This window comes from Aspergillus ochraceoroseus (genome assembly GCF_002846915.1).
Source record: "Aspergillus ochraceoroseus IBT 24754 chromosome Unknown P175scaffold_8, whole genome shotgun sequence".
Taxonomy (NCBI): Eukaryota; Fungi; Ascomycota; class Eurotiomycetes; order Eurotiales; family Aspergillaceae; genus Aspergillus; species Aspergillus ochraceoroseus.
In genome coordinates, this window is record NW_024468483.1 from 1,524,333 (window position 1) to 1,541,569 (window position 17,237).

Consider the following 17,237-nt stretch of genomic DNA (forward strand, 5'->3'; position numbering starts at 1 on the left):
TCCCTCTCTTCTCTTTCTCTTCTCTTCACAACCCCCCCCCCCCTTTTCTACCTTGAAATCTATCAGGCACGCCACTTGTTCTGAAAAAAAAAGAGGGGTAAGCATCCTTTTCTCTTCCTTTTATTTCCATCAAGATCAATCACAGGGCTAGACGTCTACTCGAGCTAGCCTCGGTCTACCACACACGCCTTGCCCTGACTAACGACATAATCCACAATAGACTCGCCGAGAACAACGTTCAAACTGGTCAGCATGAGTGGCTGGTCTGCTGAAGGGGGAGACTGGGGCAGTGGTGACGATTCAGGTAAGCATTCTGTGCTAATTATTTTGTCGGCATCAGTTTCACTTGGTCAAAGGTCACCGGTAATAACTGATGAAACGATAGCCCTCCAGCATAACGAAAATTATAACCCCAATAGCTTCAAAGCTGAAGGTGACTTTGGTGGTAACGGGTTCGAATCTGCTTACGGCGCTGGTGAAGGACAGCAAGCCGACAACAAATGCCGCAAGTTAGTTCAGCATATTCGTGTGTCATGATAGAATCCAGCTCTCTGGCTGACCAGAAAGCATAGTTGTGGAGGTGAAGGTCATTTCGCTCGCGAATGCACCGAGCCTCGTAAGGGCATGGCTTGCTTCAACTGCGGCGAGGAAGGGTACGTGATCAGGATCCTGGTAACACTGAATGACCCTCTGCTGATTTCTCCAGTCATACCAAGTTGGAGTGCACCAAGCCTCGCGTATTCAAAGGCCCTTGCCGTATCTGCAATAAGGAAGGCCATCCTGCTCTTGAATGCCCTGAGCGCCCTCCTGACATCTGCAAGAATTGCAAGCTGGAAGGTAAGTACAGACTGACTGTGGTTTATGAGACTTGGAAACGATGTTCACTCTGAGCAATTCAACAGGCCATAAGACCATCGAGTGCAAGGAAAACCGCAAGTTCGACCTGAATCATATTCCCGATCGACTTCCTGAGGAGGCGTGGGCGATCCTTAAGAAGGCTAGCATTGAGAGAGACTTGGAAGATTTCCGCGAAGTATCGACTCCATTCTTTTTTGATTGCTTTCCATTTATGTGATTTGTCTTCGATACTCACGACTATGTAGGGGCTCAAAGCCTACTCCAAAGCGGTTCCTGAGGCCAGTTTCCTTGATATTGAGATGAAGATGCGTGACGAAAACTTTAACATCTATCTCATCGCTATGGTAAGCTGCTTCTCTGAGAAACAAACACACAATATTCACTCCAGCTGTAAATACAGGAGAGACAGGTGAGCGAATGCATCAGCCTTATTAACCTCCAGGGCAAACTGAGCTGCACCTATGCGGTTGGGTTCTTCTTCAGCCCCAAGCCCCAGCGTTCGCACCTGAGAGAGCGCTGGCCCAGATCTGTTGAAGAGAATCTCGAGCGTTTGGCAGATGCCGGTCTTCCATATGACAAACAGATCCCCAAGTGTGCTAATTGTGGAGGTAAGTCTAATTATCCATAGCCCTAGGTCGGAAGGGACACAAGCTGACGATCACAGAAATGGGTCACACCGCTCGTGGCTGCAAGGAAGAGAAAGTTGTTGTTGAACGCGTTGAAGTGAAGTGTGCCAATTGCAACGCTGTCGGACACCGTGTTCGTGATTGCCTTGAGGAGCGGCGTGACAGATATGCCTGCCGTAACTGTGGGTGCGTATGCAAATTCCCTAGTCTTCAGGGTATATAATAACCCAGATAAGATCCCCCGACCACAAGGCCGCTGAATGTCCCAACCCACGCTCTGCTGAAGGTGTGGAGTGCAAGAGATGCAATGAAGGTAGGGTTCTTCTGGCGGCTATGGTAAACCGGGGAAACTGGAGTTCTATATTTACATATCTTTTAGTTGGCCACTTTGCAAAGGATTGTCCTCAGGCGAGGGCCGCAAGAGCCTGTCACCACTGCGGGTAGGCAACGCGATCAGTTACACGCAGAACACGAGCTAACCCAACAGATCCGAGGACCACATAGCGAGAGATTGCGACCAGCCTCGCGATGTGTCGACTGTGACCTGTCGTAACTGCTCCGAAGGTAGGTATACCATACCAGCTACTAAACCGACAAGTTAGCCAATTTCTAACGTTTCTCGTTTTTTTTTTTTTTTTTTTTTCTTTGTAGTCGGTCATTTCAGCCGTGACTGTACCAAAAAGAAGGACTGGTCGAAAGTCAAATGCAATAATTGTGGAGAAAGTCAGTATCCTTGCTCAGACGGAGTACGATGATGACAGGATATAGTTAGATGCTAACATTGACTATCTCCAGTGGGTCACACGATCAAACGCTGCCCTACAGCTAGTTCAACCGCTGACGAGTTCGGCCATAATAACACCGATTTCAACCAGAGGGCTGGCGACAATAGCGGCTGGGACACGGGCGTCGTCGCGGATACTCAGCATGAAGAACCTAGTACTGGGTGGGGACAGTCCGCCGGTTGGTAACTTCTTCTGCTCCCGACGCGGCTTTCAATGCGGGCTAGTATTCGTTGATTTCACGGGAGGTGTGTCGTGCCCAAGAAACAAGTTGAAAATACCGAATGAAATGCACGTCACTGGGTCTTCATGGCATGTACGCAGTAGTAACTACTAGTTAGTTAGCTAAAGCCAAACCAAAGGAATGAACTCACTCACTTCGTTTATTCCCAGGATCGAAGAGGCTCGAGGTGGACTGGAGTAAGAACTAAGAAACAACACAGGCTCGGGATTACCTAGTTGGGTAAGCGACTACCTACCTCGGTAGGACGATCAATCAATCTATACAACAACAGGAACAGACAGACCAATTCAAGCTGGTATTCCTCCCCCCGGGGAACCAGACCGCGACCCTTGCTTCCACGGACGATTAGTTATTATTCTCCATCAAGAAACGATACGATGTCCCGGGTTCGCGAGTGACTATCCTACTACCTAGGCTGCATGCACGCTTTGGTCCAGAGTACGAAGAATACGGAGTAATAGTTGGTTAATATAGATTTGTTATATAATACCTGGACCTGTGCATTACTTGCTGTTTTTAGTTTAGCTTGATAATGCATACTTCTGTGTCGGTTATATGGATACCGGGGGGATACAAATTTTAATATGGAGTACTAGTATTTACTTATTCCTTTTTAGCTAGAATTAGCCTTTATATTGATGGTACGGAGTGGTACCTACCTCCTCGTGGGTAGAGATTTAATCCGTTCCGGGGTTCTACAGCCGCCTGTCGGCGCCATGTCAAAGGGTAGACGCTATTGCTCCGACCACTCTTTCTTTCTCTGATATCATTGAATAGATATAAAAGAGAGCCCACCCCCCCCATAATTCACACTGTGCTTCCAATCCTCAAGATCCCCCGGGAACTCGACCTGCTCCAAATCAACAACCATGACTTCACCGGTACCATCACAGAGAAAGAAGTTGTCCAGTCGCTGGTCCAAATACTCCGCGCCATACGCATGCAGCAGCCTCATGGCTTTCTCAAGCTTCCGTTGAAGCTCCTTCAAAGAGATCGGAAGCCCGCTATGGGCAAGGTCCTGGAGTGTTTTCCCAACCACCTCGGAAAGGACGAGAACCGGACTATCGTTGAACGTCGCTTGGCCGAAAAACACGGGGATAACCGATCCTTGCAGGGGTTTCAATCGCTCATAGGCGTGGATCTCTTGTTTGAATTCATCGTGCCAATCATCTTTCATTTTTTTGATGATGACAACAGTCGGAAGACCGTGTAATTCCTGGCATGTTTCTAGGTTCAGGCGATACACTTCGCGACGGGGGTCCAGGGGTTGGACGGTCTCCACGCGGATAGGGACGTGTCGACTCCATGAGAGACATAGCTGGGGTTGTATTTTCGGGTCCATGGCACCGACAGGAAGAATGTGATGTGGCAATTTTACGTCAGTTTAAACAGGAATCTGAACGGAATTAGGTAACACCTACATCAGGTAACAAAAAGGTGAAAACCTGGAGTAAATGCGGGGCAACTGATCTATATTCTAGTTAAGGTTGTCAGAACCTAAGGATCAGGCCAGGGGAAGTTCTTGTGACCAAATCTTTAGTCACTGATTTGCTAATAAGTGTTAACAGGTACAGGTGGAATGAAACAGTAACAATAGTTATATTGCCACCCCAGATTTCTCTCATGTAATGTCATTACAACCCTCATGATTTATTATATAATAATAGTAAATGATCGAGGGAATCTATCCTGATCCAGTTAGATGTAAAAAAGAGACAAAGAGAAGAAAGAGAGTGGATCAATACCAGGGTGATTCTCCAACCTACTACCTAGGTGAGGTAGGATGTTTGCTGTGACTCTCTAATTCCCTGTCAGAGGGAAATAATGGTTGCTTCTATAAATCCATCTGCTTCCCTCGTGCACCCCTTGTTAAATCTTCTCTGCGGATTCTCTTCTCTTGATTTGGGTGACCTTTTTTCGTAGAGAGATTTCTTACTCTATTCTGTATCCAATTTCACTCAGCACACGTATTCAACTCAACATGCCTCGTAAATATTTGGGCCTGCAGGGCGCCAAACTCCAAATTGCCATCGGCCTCATCGCCGGTATGGATTTCTTGCTGTTTGGCTACGATCAGGGTGTCACCGGTGGCCTCTTGACTTTGAATTCCTTCATCAAATATTTCCCTACCATCGCCACCAATGGTCCAGAATGGGATCAATTGACTCAATCTCAGCAGAGCACGCAGTCAACCCGTCAAGGTACGTGTTGTGTTGTGTTGCTCGGCTAGCTAGACTCGACCTTCCTGGACTGACACTCCGAGCTTCCCTTGGCCTCCAGGTATTGTCGTTGCTGCGTACAACTTGGGATGTTTCGCGGGTTCAATCCCTACCATCTGGATCGGAAACTACCTCGGTCGACGGAAGACAATCTTCCTCGGTTCGTTTATTATGGTGATCGGAGCTCTGCTGCAATGCACCTCCTACCATCTCCCGCAGTTTATTGTCGGACGTTTAGTTACTGGGTTCGGTAAGTGGCTTTTTTTTTTTGGACTCGGTAGCCGTGGGAAGCAAAAAAAAAAAAAAAAAACAACCCTAATCTTGATTGATATTGTAGGAAACGGCATGAACACCTCGACTGTCCCCACCTGGCAGTCGGAATGCTGCAAGGCCAATCACCGTGGCAAGCTGGTCATGATTGAAGGGGCCATGATTACCTGCGGCATTACGATTAGTTACTGGATCGACTTTGGCCTGCTGTTTGCCGATCCTAACGAGGTCGCCTGGCGCTTCCCCCTGGCGTTCCAAATCTTCTTCGCTCTGATCATCCTAGCCTTTGTCATGTTTCTTCCCGAGTCCCCTCGCTGGTTAGTCCTCAAGGGTCGCGAAGATGAGGCCCAAGAGGTTCTCGCGGCTCTCATGGGCGACGAGACCGATCCTTGCTTCCTTCAGACCGAGTTCACGGCCATCAAGGCTACCGTGCTGGAGATGGCCCAGGGTAGCTTGAAGGACATGTTCACCTGCACCGAAGATCGCCACTTCCACCGGACCATGCTGGCCTACGTCAACCAGATGTTCCAACAGATCTCGGGCATCAATTTGATTACCTACTATATCCCCGTTGTGCTGGAAAACCAGCTGGGCATGAGCCTCAAGCTCTCTCGACTGATTGCCGCTTGCAACGGGACCGAGTACTTTATTGCCTCGTGGATTGCCGTCTTCACGATTGAAAAATTCGGTCGTCGTACGCTAATGCTGTTCGGTGCTGCGGGGATGTCTCTGGCCATGGTGATCCTGGCCATCACAGCCAGCATAAACACCGATGGTGCTCGCTACACTTGTGCGGTGTTCCTTTTTGTCTTCAACACTTTCTTCGCCATTGGTTGGCTGGGCATGACCTGGCTGTACCCGGCCGAGATTGTGCCTCTGAGGATTCGTGCCCCAGCCAACGCCCTCGCCACCTCTTCCAACTGGATCTTCAACTTTATGGTCGTCATGATCACTCCCGTTGCTTTTCAGAACATTAAATACCAGACCTACATCATCTTTGCTGTCATGTAAGTTCCTTTTTTTTTTTTTTTTTTTTTTTTTCAAGTCAAGAAAAGAAAAAGAAAGTCTCGACTAATGAAAACCACAGCAACGCATTCATCTTCCCCGTGGTGTACTTCTTCTACCCTGAAACCGCCTACCGTTCCCTGGAGGAGATGGACCGCATCTTCCGCAAGACGACCAGCGTCTTCAACGTGGTCAAGAGGGCCAAGGAAGAGCCTCACATGTACGGCAAGCATGGGGAACTTCTCCGGAACCTCAGCGATGTCGAGGACGAGGCGGTTCGTCGTACCAGTGTGTTGGAACACCATGCTCCCAAGGAACATGATTCCAGCGATGTCAACACCAGCACCGAAAAGGTAGAGAGGGTCGGGTAGTTTCCAGGGGCTGTTGTTTCAATGATTTACATTTAGCTTTCGGTGTGTCGAAGGGTGGTTCTTTTCTGCTCTGTTCTGCTCTGCTCTGCTCCGGCGAAGATATTTCCTTGCCAGACGTAATGTTACGATGATGGCTTATACCCCGATGGAATTCTGCGATTAGAGAATTTCCCTACGCATGCTAATGAAATCTTTTCTCCTTGATCTGGAGTTTTTTTTTTTTTTTTTTTTGCGCTTCGCCGTAAATCGTCAAGGCAATCCCGAGGAAAGAGGTTCATTTTAACAGCGAAGCTACCCACCCTGCACAGTCCACGGGGTCCACTCTGGGCAGAACCCGCTCCGGTTGAGGTTGGGAACGAAAGCGGGCTCGTTGAGCTACAAGAAGAAAATGCATCAAGGGTTGGGAAAGAACAACAACCCCCGTAGTGTGAAGGAGCGGATGCAAACATCGGGTGGAAAAGGTTGAAGCTATTCATGAGTTGAGTCATTTGTGGTTCTGGCTGGTTGGGCGGATTTTTCTCCCTTCCGCCAGATCCAGTCTTTCCTTTTTCTCCCCGGGTGAGATTCAATTAGATTGCTTCCTTGCATTGAGGAGAGAATTGTCCGCGAGAAGAATCCGATCGTGGGTTTCTTGGTCCCGATCAATCTCTTATCAATCAATCAATCTAAGATTGATATTTTGTGTATCCTCTGCTCTCCCTCCTCTCCCTCCTCTCCCCTCCTCTCCCCTCCTCTACCTATCTGAATTATAAATAGAATCGAGTCTTACGATTTCTACTAGGATTTTGCTAGAACCCTGTCAATTGTGTGCGGGGTTCAACATCTCCCCTCGGTGAGTTTTCCCTTTCCTCTCCTTTTTTTTTTTTTCAGTACGTTAGTCTCTTCTGTTCCTTGACCTCTGTCGATCTTGTACTTGAATTTCATTGACCGGTCTGTAGTCAATCATGTCGCTCCTCCAACACCCCGAGCCGGACATGGCAAAGAGCCAGGAAGATCTAGAGACAGGCAGTGAGCCAGATATTGCCGAGATCGAGCGTATCTACCGGTATGTGTTTCCTTCTCTTTCTCATTCTCTTTCTCTGGGCAGTGCTGAGGGGGATTCTAATAGAAAACTTGACTTCCGGATTATACCTGCATTCTGGGTTCTGTATTTCCTCTGTTCGGCAATTCGATCCAACGTCGGCCTGGCCCAAACCATGAACAAAGAGTCCGGACATGATCTGGGCTCGGTGCTGCACTTGACTCCGCACCAGGTCTCGACGGGGCTGGCGTTGTTCTACGTGTGCTATGTGGTCTTTGACCTGCCTTCGAACCTGATTATGACGAGGCTCAGTCCGCAGGTATGGATGAGCCGGATTGTGATTGGAGTCGGCGTTATCGGTAGTTGTATGGCTGCTATGAAGGCTGCTTGGAGTTTATAGTATGTTCTTTCCTATATCCCTGCCTCAAGTAGAAGAAGAAGAAAAGAAAGAATCGACTAACCAAAAAAAAGCCTCCTCCGTCTCCTCCTCGGCATCGTCATCGCAGGCATGTGGCCCGGAATGGCCTACTACCTCACCCTCTTCTACCCACCCTCCCGCACAGGCAAACGCATCGGACAATACTACACGGCCGCGCAGCTCTCCGCCGCAGTGGTCGGACTAGTCTCAGCCGGCTTCCAGAAAATGGACGGCGACCGCGGCCTCGTCGGCTTCCAATGGATGTTCCTCGTGTACGGAATCATCGCCATCGCCGACGGCATCGCCCTGCTGTGGTGGCTACCAGACCGTCCCTTAGCCCCAAGCCAACAACAACAACAACAACAACAACAGCAGCAGCAGCAGCAGCAGCAGCAACCACGAACGAAAACCATCCTCCGCTGGATACCCATCCCGCGCTCCCCGCCCGCGCTCACAGGCCGCGACGCAGAACTGCATTATCGGGATCTAACACGCGTGTACAACCGGCCCCGCTGGACGGCGCGCAATCTCCTGCACGTCCTCCTCGACTGGCGCCTGTGGCCGCTGCTCGTGATGTATTTCGGGGTTGTCGGCGTGGGCATTGGCGTGCAGAACTACGCCACGATCATCATCGAGAGCATAAACCCTTCGTTATCGGGGATTCAGTTGAGTTTGCTCACGGCTCCAATTTGGCTGGTGCGCCGCCCCCCAAACAAAAAAACTCCTTTCTTTTCTCTTCTAGTCTTTTCTTCTTCTTCTTCTTCTTCTTCTTCTTCTTCTCTCTTCTAGTCTTTTCTTCTTCCCCACTAACCCAAGTAAAAATATAAAAATAGATGGACCTAATCGCCATCCTCCTCATCACCCCCATCTCCGACCGCTTCCACCACCACCGCGCAATCTTCTTCGTCGCCTCCGTCTGTCTCCAAATCCTCGGCCTCCTGCTAACCACGTACGCCGGCACCGCGCCAAACCCCTGGCCGCGCTACGGCGGCCTGCTGATCGTCGGCTTCGGGCTCGGCCCCACCGTGCCCATCACCATGACCTGGACCACCGAGATCTTCCAGCCGCGCCACGGGGAAGTCGGCGTCGCTGCTGCGTCGGCCGTCGTCTCGGGCTGGGGCAATCTGGGCAGCATCCTCACCACGTATGCGCTTTACGAGGGCTGGGCTAGCGATGCTGCGGCTGAGGGGCGGGCCAAGTATCGGAAAAGTAACCTGGTCATGGTGGGGATTCTGGGTGCGAGTATTCTTGCTGCTGCGTTGATGCATGTGCTTGTGCGCGTGGTGGATGGCGGGGGGACAAGTGCGGAAGATGCTGGTGCCAAGATTGTCGATCGCGCGGCGAAAAGGGAGAGGCAGCAGAGAGGGTTTGACGGCTTGGGTCGCATTTTTAGGGTTTGGAGGGGTTGATTTATATAGACGCCAGTTAAATGGTAATCTTAATATATATAAAGAGCTACTGAGATATATATATGTGCTCTGCTGTCTGCAGAGGTTGTCCATTTCACTTGATCTTCTATGCTATACGTAACACATAACCCATATAAACAATGAAAGAATTAGAATGCAAACCAGCGGGAATAATGAACGTAAAGGCGAGCTGTGGCATCTCAAGGGAGAGTTCCAATACAATACGAAGGAAAAGAACAAAAGAAATCTATATTGCTCCTCGCTGCCAAGCTGCTCTCTTGTTCTACTACCCCAGTTGACGCCGGAGGGTATACAAGCGCTAATACAAATTTTCACATATTTAGACACCGCCGCAGAGCTATTTCAGTTAGCTTCACATCGTTTTTTATTCCAGGTCAGTTTAGGCAACTTACAGTCTCCACAATGATACCGGTGATCTGGTAAGGGCAGGCGTTGGAAGCGGGGCGGCGGTCCTCGAAGTAACCCTTGCCGTCCTTGGCGACCTGGCGGGGAATACGGATGGAGCCACCACGGTCAGCAACGCCGTACGAGAACTTGTCAATGGAACCGGTCTCGTGACGGCCAGTGAGACGCTCCTCGTTGCCCTCGCCGTAGACAGCAATGTGCTCGGCGTGGCGGGCCTCGAGCTTCTTCATGGCGGCCTCAATGGCCTTCATGCCACCCTCAGCACGAGTGGAAGCAGTGGAGACGTTGCTATGGAGACCAGCTCCGTTCCAGTCGCCCTTGATGGGCTTGGGGTCGAAGGAAATCTTGACACCGAATTCCTCAGCAACACGGTGGAGGAGGAAGCGGGACAGCCAAAGGTGGTCACCCACTGCCAATCGTTAGCATCGACTTTTCTTCTCGGAAGAACCGACAAAACTTACTCTCAATACCGTTGCAAGGGCCAACCTGGTACTCCCACTGGGAAGGCATGACCTCGGCGTTGATACCAGAGATCTTGATGCCAGAGAACAAGCAGGCGCGGTAGTGAGCCTCGACGATGTCACGGCAGTAGACCTTGCCGGTACCGACACCACAGTAGTAAGGACCCTGAGCACCAGGGAAACCACCCTTGGGCCAGCCATATGGCCAGCCGTCAGCGCCAAGGAGAGTGTATTCCTGCTCCAGACCGAACCAGAACTCCTCCTTAGCATGGGTCTCCATCAGGCGGTTGCACTCGTGGCGGTAGTTGAACTTGTTGGGGGTGCCATCGGAATCCCAGGTCTCGCAGAGAACGAGGATGTTGTCACCACGGCGGAAGGGGTCGGGGAAGATGGCAATGGGGCGAAGGTAGACATCGGAGTTGTCACCAGGAGCCTGGCCGGTGGAAGAACCATCGAAGTTCCATTCGGGGAGCTCATCTACGGAAGTGACGGGCTTGGAGAGAGTCTAATCGAGAAAGATGAGTCACTGACTGGACAAGGAAACATGATCACGTGTAGCGAATAGATGCAGGCACAGCGACATGCAGAAGAATGCAGGCCATGCGCCGCTTATCATGCTGCAAGTATATTTGATCTTTGCCCCGCTGTCATTGGGGAATAACGAGAAACAAAATTCTCACGAGACTGCCACCACAAAAGATGCGTAGGGGTGTGATAACTGTAGCAAATAAAAATTGGCATACCTTGGTCTTGCTGCGAGTGCCACCGGTGGAGTCAATCCAGATGTACTCAGCCATAACCTGACCTCGCTGGTCGAGGGTCATGTACTTCATGAGCTGTAGGAAGTCAGTTAGAGGGGGGTTGTTTCGTGCCAGATCGACCAGTGTGACGCACGTTCTCCGTGTTGGAGATGATGGTAGAGGATTCAGCCTGGAGGCAAGTAGAAAAATGGAAGTTAGCAGTCAATTCCTATCCTTTCGAGAGATGGCAGTACGTGATGGCATGACGGGAAATAAGAAGCCTACCATTGTGATGGATATGTGGAGGGGTCAAGAAATAGATTTCTTTTCTGGAAAACGACTTCAGTCTCGGATGAAGTCGAGATGAAAGATCGACGAAAATGCAACACACAAGACAATACAATACAATCGAAGGACTGATTGATTGATTGCAAGAGCGAAAGGAGGACGAAATGGAGATTTTAATAGGGAGAGGAAGGAAGGAAGGAAGGAAGTGAAATGGAGCGGGATGAGATGCGAGTCACCAGTTGGATCTGTGGGTGGGGGAGGGGGGAATGATTATCTTTTTAAATTCCCTGGCTTCTTTTTTTTGGAGGGGGAGGACGGAAGGGGGGGGGAAAGCAGGAGGAGGCAAATTTCTACAATCGGTAAAGGTTTTTTGAAAATTACCGCATAAACCTCGGGGCGGTGCAGCTGCTTCCTGTACTTTTTCGCTTTCTTTAACTTTACTTGATGGGTCTTATATTTACCTATGTTTATTGTTCTCTAGCATTATTCTGAATTTAAGTTCTCCGGGGCAGGTTCTTTTTCCTGGTTTCCCTTTCTTCATACAATTATATGAGGTGTAACATCTAGGCATAAGACCCGGGGACGCCACGGAACATAAATAAATATCACCTTGATAGATCCTGGAATCTCATTCAATGTTGATTTCCCCAGATATCACCCCCCCACGTGAAGGTCATCCAATCCAGTCACTGCAGATTTGATCTTCCTGTGTTTTATCTCTACTTCACAATCCGATATGACATGAAGGAGTTGCAAAAAATATATTATCAACCCATTGGCAGTGGGTGACTGGTGCTATGCATATCAGCTGCAGGACCAACCTTAGGCATCTACGTCCGTATTACTAGATAGGTAGTGGTCTAGATGGTCGAGGATTACATTCCTTGCATCATATCATGTATCTAGTATGTTCTTTGGAGTATCCCGTCCGACTTCATATTATTTCCCGCGGATCTCAAGTTTCTACCCTGATAGCAATATTTACCGGTAGTAGTTCTTATCGTGCCCCTCAACCCCGCCATCGTCGCGTGGGTGGAACAGAGCGCGCCTGCCGATGGATTCACATTAATATTGCGTTCCCTTTACATTTAAAATTCTATCATGTTCCAACCGCTTTTAGCCTGGGAAATTCTTATCTTGGAGGAGTGCCTTTTTTTTTTTTTTTTTTTTTTTTTCAACACACAATTCCATCGAAACAAAAATCCGTGTAAGGTAAGGGTAAGGTTGTTACCAAGTTACAGAAGAAGAAGAAGAAGAAGAATCGGAACACTCTCCGATGGTGGGGCGTGGCAAGATTCTCGAAAGAAAATGAGCCCCGAGACCGGACTGTCCAACGTGATACCAACCAGTACCAACCACGCAGTTACCAACGACTATCTAGGGAGTAACTACTACCCAGTACTACCCAATATTCCTACTACTCCTACTCCGTAATATCTCTTGGATAATGGATGATTAATACTTGATGCGCACTGGATCCCGCATTGTGGCAATCCTACTCCGTAGGCGAGTATAAACTTACTTCTACTGCTGTCGATCTGATTTCACCCGATCCATGGACTACGAGAGTTTGACGCATAAAGGATGGACTGACTCGGGCGATGCAGGAATATTACTTACCTTTTTGTGTACGGAATATGTATTTCATAGGTCATTTAAGAACGTATCGTCGCAATATCTCCTTGAATCCTAAATAAGAGAATAACGCCATAACCTCCTCTGCGATATCACGAAAGTAGGTAGGTAGCATTCCCTTGCCCCATTGACAGTTCATCCATTTAGGCACTAAACTACGAGGGACGGTATGGTATACCTGTTGTTTTTGTTTTTTACAGGTGTTTCACGCCCCCCGAATAACCGTTACAGAAAAAATAAATTGGATTTATTATCTATCATCCTTCCGTCTTCTGATAGATTGCTTATCAGAGTCCTTTGATTGGTCTGCCGCCCATGTTCATGACAAACCGCGCTGACTGGACCCGGGCCGAATCAGGATACAGCGGTTTGTCTTTTATCCTGGAATGAATTACTATAATTGGAGTTTAAATTTAGTGGTAGTACTCCGTATTTAGCAAAAATCATCACGAAGCGTCTGTTATTATTATTCTTGGGCATGAATCTGTACTCCGTAAGAGTAGATAGAGGAGTTGAAAGGCAAGAGCTGCCGACTGACCCTCTCGACGAACAGTACATAGTACTAACGTTGGAGTTCGATTCTTATTCTGACTTGGATTTTCGCAAATTGTTGCAAATTTTCATCTCGTATTAAAGGCCTTTTTTTTTTTTTTTTTTTTTTTTTTTACCCGCGGCAAATTGTTCAAATCAATTAGGTAGGAAACCACTCCTGGGTAAGTACCGCAACGTACCCAGGCATATTTTAGATTCCAATAATCATAAGGCAACTGGACAGGGACAGTAATTCGCGCAGTTGATCCTCACATATTATTATTACCTAGTATGTTGTTTCAATTTAAGACTCCTCTGTTAAACGCCACTCCGCAGTAACATCTCATACAAACTACATAGATAAGTAGTAACTATATATTCTTTTAGGTATATTGTTTTTATGGATGTTACCCTAACAGGCACATAACATGCCAATGACTAATGAAAAGAGCGTTTTTTTGACTAATATCAAGGCTTACTTGGCCTCCTTGCATGCTGTCTGCTGTCACAACATTCCGATTAGGTTATTAAGTTACTTCCTGGCATTTTTATCCCTCATTATTGATTTGATTGTCTTCTGGTTTGTTGCCCAGCTATACGCCGCCACGATAGGGTTTCCTCTCCTTCATTTACCCCCATGCAGATCTGCAAATTAGGCGTATTAGGCTGTACTACCCCATCCTCTTAACCTTCAAATCATGATGACAACTAGAGTTCAATGGACCCGCAGCTTCTCTGCAAACCTGGTCTCGCCTTATCAGATCCAGAGATCGTGCTCCTTTCCAGGATCCCGCCTCCCTGGCTGGGGTTTCCCAGTCCTCCAGAATTCCTCCCAGAGTCGTCAGGGAGAGAAAGTCAGAAACAGGAGAAGAGCCATGCAGAACAGACATGTAAAAAAATATCGTCACCCCTTGCTGCAGCTTACTCCGTTTTAACCGTGTCGAACCTTCCAACCTCAAGACCTCTAGTAGACTAGCAAACCCGTGTCAGCTTAACCTTCATGCAGGTACTGGCTGACGACTACACTAGTCGACCTTGGGGTTTGGAACGTGCTATCGAGAGCTTGAAGACTGACCATCAGGTCCCCACGGATTTCAAACAGCGTATCTTATCATCAGACACCGTTGGCTTTAAAGCACGGGAGACGCCGGAAGGGACCGTTTCTGGCCGGCTAGCAACCGACAGGCGGACGAAGCTGATTCCCTCCACTCCGGCGCAGGTCTGCAAGGGTGTAACCAGCCAATCCCAAGCGCCGTGTCTCCTACCCCATACATCCCTCACCCGCGGCTCTTTCGCCGCTGTACCCATCTGACTACCCATTCCACTAACGTTCCAATGTCCTGGGAAATATCCAGGACCCTGGCGATTGCGCTTCGAAGCTCATGGGTCTCAGTTTTCTGCTCATCGGTTGCTGGAGCATCGTCATCCACTAATCCCGTCATGTCGACCACTGAGATGCGCCCATTCAAACCAACTTCGAAGCTGATCGAAACTTTACTAAATGCGAGCTCCTCTGCCACTTCTCCCAGTCCTGATGCGCGGGGATCAGGAGTAAAAAGCAGCATAATAATAGGGGCTTGCCCGAGTTGTGTTCGCAACGTCACGTCTACTTTAAGCTCATCATTTGCAGTGAAACTGCCCTGCAGACCTTCATCTTCAGTTTTGAAAGAATGCTTTCCTTTCCCTTTGACAAGGCTCTCTGTCTTATCAACCCCCCGGAGTAATAAATTCAGTCTTTTCTCGCTAGGGTTCTCGTTGCTCAGAATTGTGATATTCCCATTATCGGTGGTATCCTCTCCAGCATACCTGCTATTATCGCGCTTCGATGCAGGGGGAAATATGCTCCGGATCATATTCGCTAGGAAGGCGTATTGGCGCAGAATCTTAAAGCATAAAGTCAGTATGGTTCGGATAAAGGCGAAAAGGCGACGGGTTTTACCGGTAAAATGTCTGCAAGCTGCCGCGGGTGGGAGAATGGAATATCTCGTATCGTCCGGCCTGCAGCAGATTCAAAAGGCTGAAATGTGTAGCTATGTTGCTTGGTGCAAGGTTTGCCTTGGTCATCCATTGATTGCACTGATATTCTGCTTCTCCTTCGGTTGACCAAAGACGCCTCCTGTGGTCCAAGTCCCATTGATCCGGCAGCCGACAGAGGGGTCCATTCCGGCGCCAAAAGCCCATCATAGGTTAGCATCTTGAAATCTTGTGGCATTTGTGTGCCCAGATGTCGGTATATATCCGAAGCTGCCAACAAGGGTAGGTCAAGTGGGGGATCCATGCGGGCAACAAATCGCCGATTTGGCGAAGATGAATCTAGCATCCCCGAGTCAAGAGCCATGCTATCAGAATTTTGAGTGACTGTCGCTGGTGGATCTGCCCAATTAACCACCATGGCATCTAAACCCATTGCTTCACTTGATGATGACGCATTTGTAGTATTATTTACCGCCGTGAACACTTCTGTTCCAACCCAGTCCTTGGAGACACGAAGCGATGGGTATCCCTCTTCACACTCGACTGCAATACTCCATTTGCAGTCTAGGTGACCTGATTCGTCGTCGGAATTGCGTGCAGATGGTTGATCAATCACCATGTCATCGGCAGACTTTCTCTGCTTTGCGTCCAAAACCTGAGCTCGAGGCACCCAGTAGTCTAGTCCCAGCCCAATCTGGCCATCTTTGTGAAGGCGTGGACGACCAACCCAACCGCTACAGAGATGTCCGAACTCCCAGGAAAAATTGCGATGGGAGCCCTCATTGTCCCATATCTTTTTCAAACTCTCGTAAAGGCCTTCAATTGCCTCGAAGCAGTTCACTTCTTGGCTAAGCCGGTCATGTCGAGCAAGCCACTGTAGGTTTTCGTGGAACCCAGCCAAAGTCTTCCAAGTACCTCGTTCCCCTTCCTCCGGTGTCTGTATTAGGTCCCGTTTCAGAACGGCTGTTCCGTCGCGACGCTCTCCGTCGGTGACTTCCGGGGTTGCATATTTTAAGCTAACATCCTTGACCACGTTCTGGCCGCGATGAAACTCAATCTCAAGGTCAACAAAATTGCCGGCGATGCTAAGGTTGTCTTCTTGCCAGATCGACTCGAATCCCTCAAGCTGGCCCAATCGCTCCACTCCGTCTCTGCACACGCCTCTTCCAGCAACCCGGGTCCTTAAAAGTTGAACTACCTCCTCAATGTGTCTCCTTCGCTCCTCATCATTATCTCGCGCATTGCCCAGCTTCAACCCTTGCATTCCCAAGGCGTGAATATCACCCTCGTTCATGCCTGCCGCAACCAATCCATCATGTACCGCGGGGGATGGGCTGATTCCCCCGTAAGCACCAAGAGCGATTAATGCAGAGGGTGAGCTAAATGATATCGGGTTGTCGTTCTCCATAGCCACTGCAAGAGGCGTAGCATACTGATGGGTAGAGGAAGCCGGCTGGTGGGGATGACCGTGCCCAGAAGCCGAGGGAGTCCTTGTAGACGGCGATTTATGCGATATTGGGCGATGAACATTTCCACCTGAAGGACGGGGTGAAGAAGTCAAATAGGTGGGAGTGGCCCCTGGGTTGTGCTTGGACGACGGGGTTGCCATGATAATCTGCGTTGCGTTAGGCTTTTATGTAGGAGTATATTCGGCGCAGGATAGAGAGCATTTACAAGCACTCGAAGAAAACCAGGGTATTACGCAGATAACAATGAAAAGAATCCGGATTTCAAGAGAACATAAAGAGGGACCTCAAGTATGCAGCTTTGCGAAGCTCATCTCTTTGTCGGAGAGAGTGCGGGGGGCTGTAAACACCCGAGCAAGTCGCACAATTGCAAGGCTAGCTATGCTTCTGAAAGCACAACAGTGTCAACTAAGAACATAAACAAATGAAGACATAAACCAGCCAATTGATAGTCAGTAATGGAACAGTCTTATAAAGGTCTGCAGGAACGCCA

At 48.9% G+C, this 17,237-nt stretch overlaps 5 protein-coding genes across 5 annotated transcripts; 3 read left to right on the forward strand and 2 right to left on the reverse strand.

Moving 5' to 3' along the window:
- Positions 1-612: 612 nt before the first annotated feature.
- P175DRAFT_0369666 (putative zinc knuckle transcription factor (CnjB)) lies at positions 613-2,135 on the forward strand. Its single transcript, XM_040892940.1, has 6 exons — positions 613-653; positions 707-1,033; positions 1,104-1,202; positions 1,259-1,466; positions 1,523-1,670; positions 1,721-2,135. Exons 2-6 carry the CDS (start codon positions 878-880, stop codon positions 1,926-1,928), a joined length of 819 nt encoding a protein of 272 aa, XP_040749838.1. The 5' UTR covers positions 613-653; positions 707-877; the 3' UTR covers positions 1,929-2,135.
- Positions 2,136-3,096: 961 nt separating this feature from the next.
- P175DRAFT_0504367 (uncharacterized protein) lies at positions 3,097-3,976 on the reverse strand. The gene has a single exon (XM_040897848.1). It carries the CDS (start codon positions 3,850-3,852, stop codon positions 3,277-3,279), a length of 576 nt encoding a protein of 191 aa, XP_040749839.1. The 5' UTR covers positions 3,853-3,976; the 3' UTR covers positions 3,097-3,276.
- Positions 3,977-4,491: 515 nt separating this feature from the next.
- P175DRAFT_0560335 (sugar porter family MFS transporter) lies at positions 4,492-6,602 on the forward strand (the record flags this gene model as incomplete). The annotated part of the gene is made up of 4 exons (XM_040900975.1): positions 4,492-4,711; positions 4,791-4,979; positions 5,067-6,006; positions 6,087-6,602. 4 exons carry the CDS (start codon positions 4,492-4,494, stop codon positions 6,373-6,375), a joined length of 1,638 nt encoding a protein of 545 aa, XP_040749840.1. The 3' UTR covers positions 6,376-6,602.
- A 455-nt stretch (positions 6,603-7,057) lies between these two features.
- P175DRAFT_0370760 (putative MFS transporter) lies at positions 7,058-9,377 on the forward strand. Its single transcript, XM_040892941.1, has 5 exons — positions 7,058-7,244; positions 7,314-7,420; positions 7,484-7,795; positions 7,868-8,510; positions 8,648-9,377. Exons 2-5 carry the CDS (start codon positions 7,320-7,322, stop codon positions 9,221-9,223), a joined length of 1,632 nt encoding a protein of 543 aa, XP_040749841.1. The 5' UTR covers positions 7,058-7,244; positions 7,314-7,319; the 3' UTR covers positions 9,224-9,377.
- A 65-nt stretch (positions 9,378-9,442) lies between these two features.
- On the reverse strand, positions 9,443-16,893 carry P175DRAFT_0518813 (uncharacterized protein). The gene is made up of 6 exons (XM_040899074.1): positions 15,244-16,893; positions 14,609-15,187; positions 10,854-10,946; positions 10,111-10,615; positions 9,637-10,058; positions 9,443-9,581 (listed from the first exon to the last, which is right to left on the reverse strand). The coding sequence occupies exons 1-6, from the start codon at positions 16,885-16,887 to the stop codon at positions 9,564-9,566; spliced, it is 3,261 nt and encodes a 1,086-aa protein (XP_040749842.1). The 5' UTR covers positions 16,888-16,893; the 3' UTR covers positions 9,443-9,563.
- Between the last annotated feature and the right edge of the window lie 344 nt (positions 16,894-17,237).

Excerpts from the sequence above, each read along its gene's own strand:
- P175DRAFT_0370760 (XM_040892941.1), top strand. The coding sequence starts at position 7,320 with ATGTCGCTCCTCCAACACCCCGAGCCGGACATGGCAAAGAGCCAGGAA. Across the intron at positions 7,421-7,483 it reads GAGATCGAGCGTATCTACCG|AAAACTTGACTTCCGGATTA; the intron begins GTATGTGTTTCC and ends GGATTCTAATAG. Across the intron at positions 7,796-7,867 it reads AAGGCTGCTTGGAGTTTATA|CCTCCTCCGTCTCCTCCTCG; the intron begins GTATGTTCTTTC and ends ACCAAAAAAAAG.
- P175DRAFT_0369666 (XM_040892940.1), top strand. The coding sequence starts at position 878 with ATGTTCACTCTGAGCAATTCAACAGGCCATAAGACCATCGAGTGCAAG. Across the intron at positions 1,034-1,103 it reads ACTTGGAAGATTTCCGCGAA|GGGCTCAAAGCCTACTCCAA; the intron begins GTATCGACTCCA and ends ACGACTATGTAG. Across the intron at positions 1,203-1,258 it reads ACATCTATCTCATCGCTATG|GAGAGACAGGTGAGCGAATG; the intron begins GTAAGCTGCTTC and ends CTGTAAATACAG.
- P175DRAFT_0518813 (XM_040899074.1), bottom strand. The coding sequence starts at position 16,887 with ATGGCAACCCCGTCGTCCAAGCACAACCCAGGGGCCACTCCCACCTAT. Across the intron at positions 15,188-15,243 it reads AGCTTGCAGACATTTTACCG|ATTCTGCGCCAATACGCCTT; the intron begins GTAAAACCCGTC and ends TTATGCTTTAAG. Across the intron at positions 10,616-10,853 it reads GCACTCGCAGCAAGACCAAG|ACTCTCTCCAAGCCCGTCAC; the intron begins GTATGCCAATTT and ends TTTCTCGATTAG.
- P175DRAFT_0504367 (XM_040897848.1), bottom strand. The coding sequence starts at position 3,852 with ATGGACCCGAAAATACAACCCCAGCTATGTCTCTCATGGAGTCGACAC.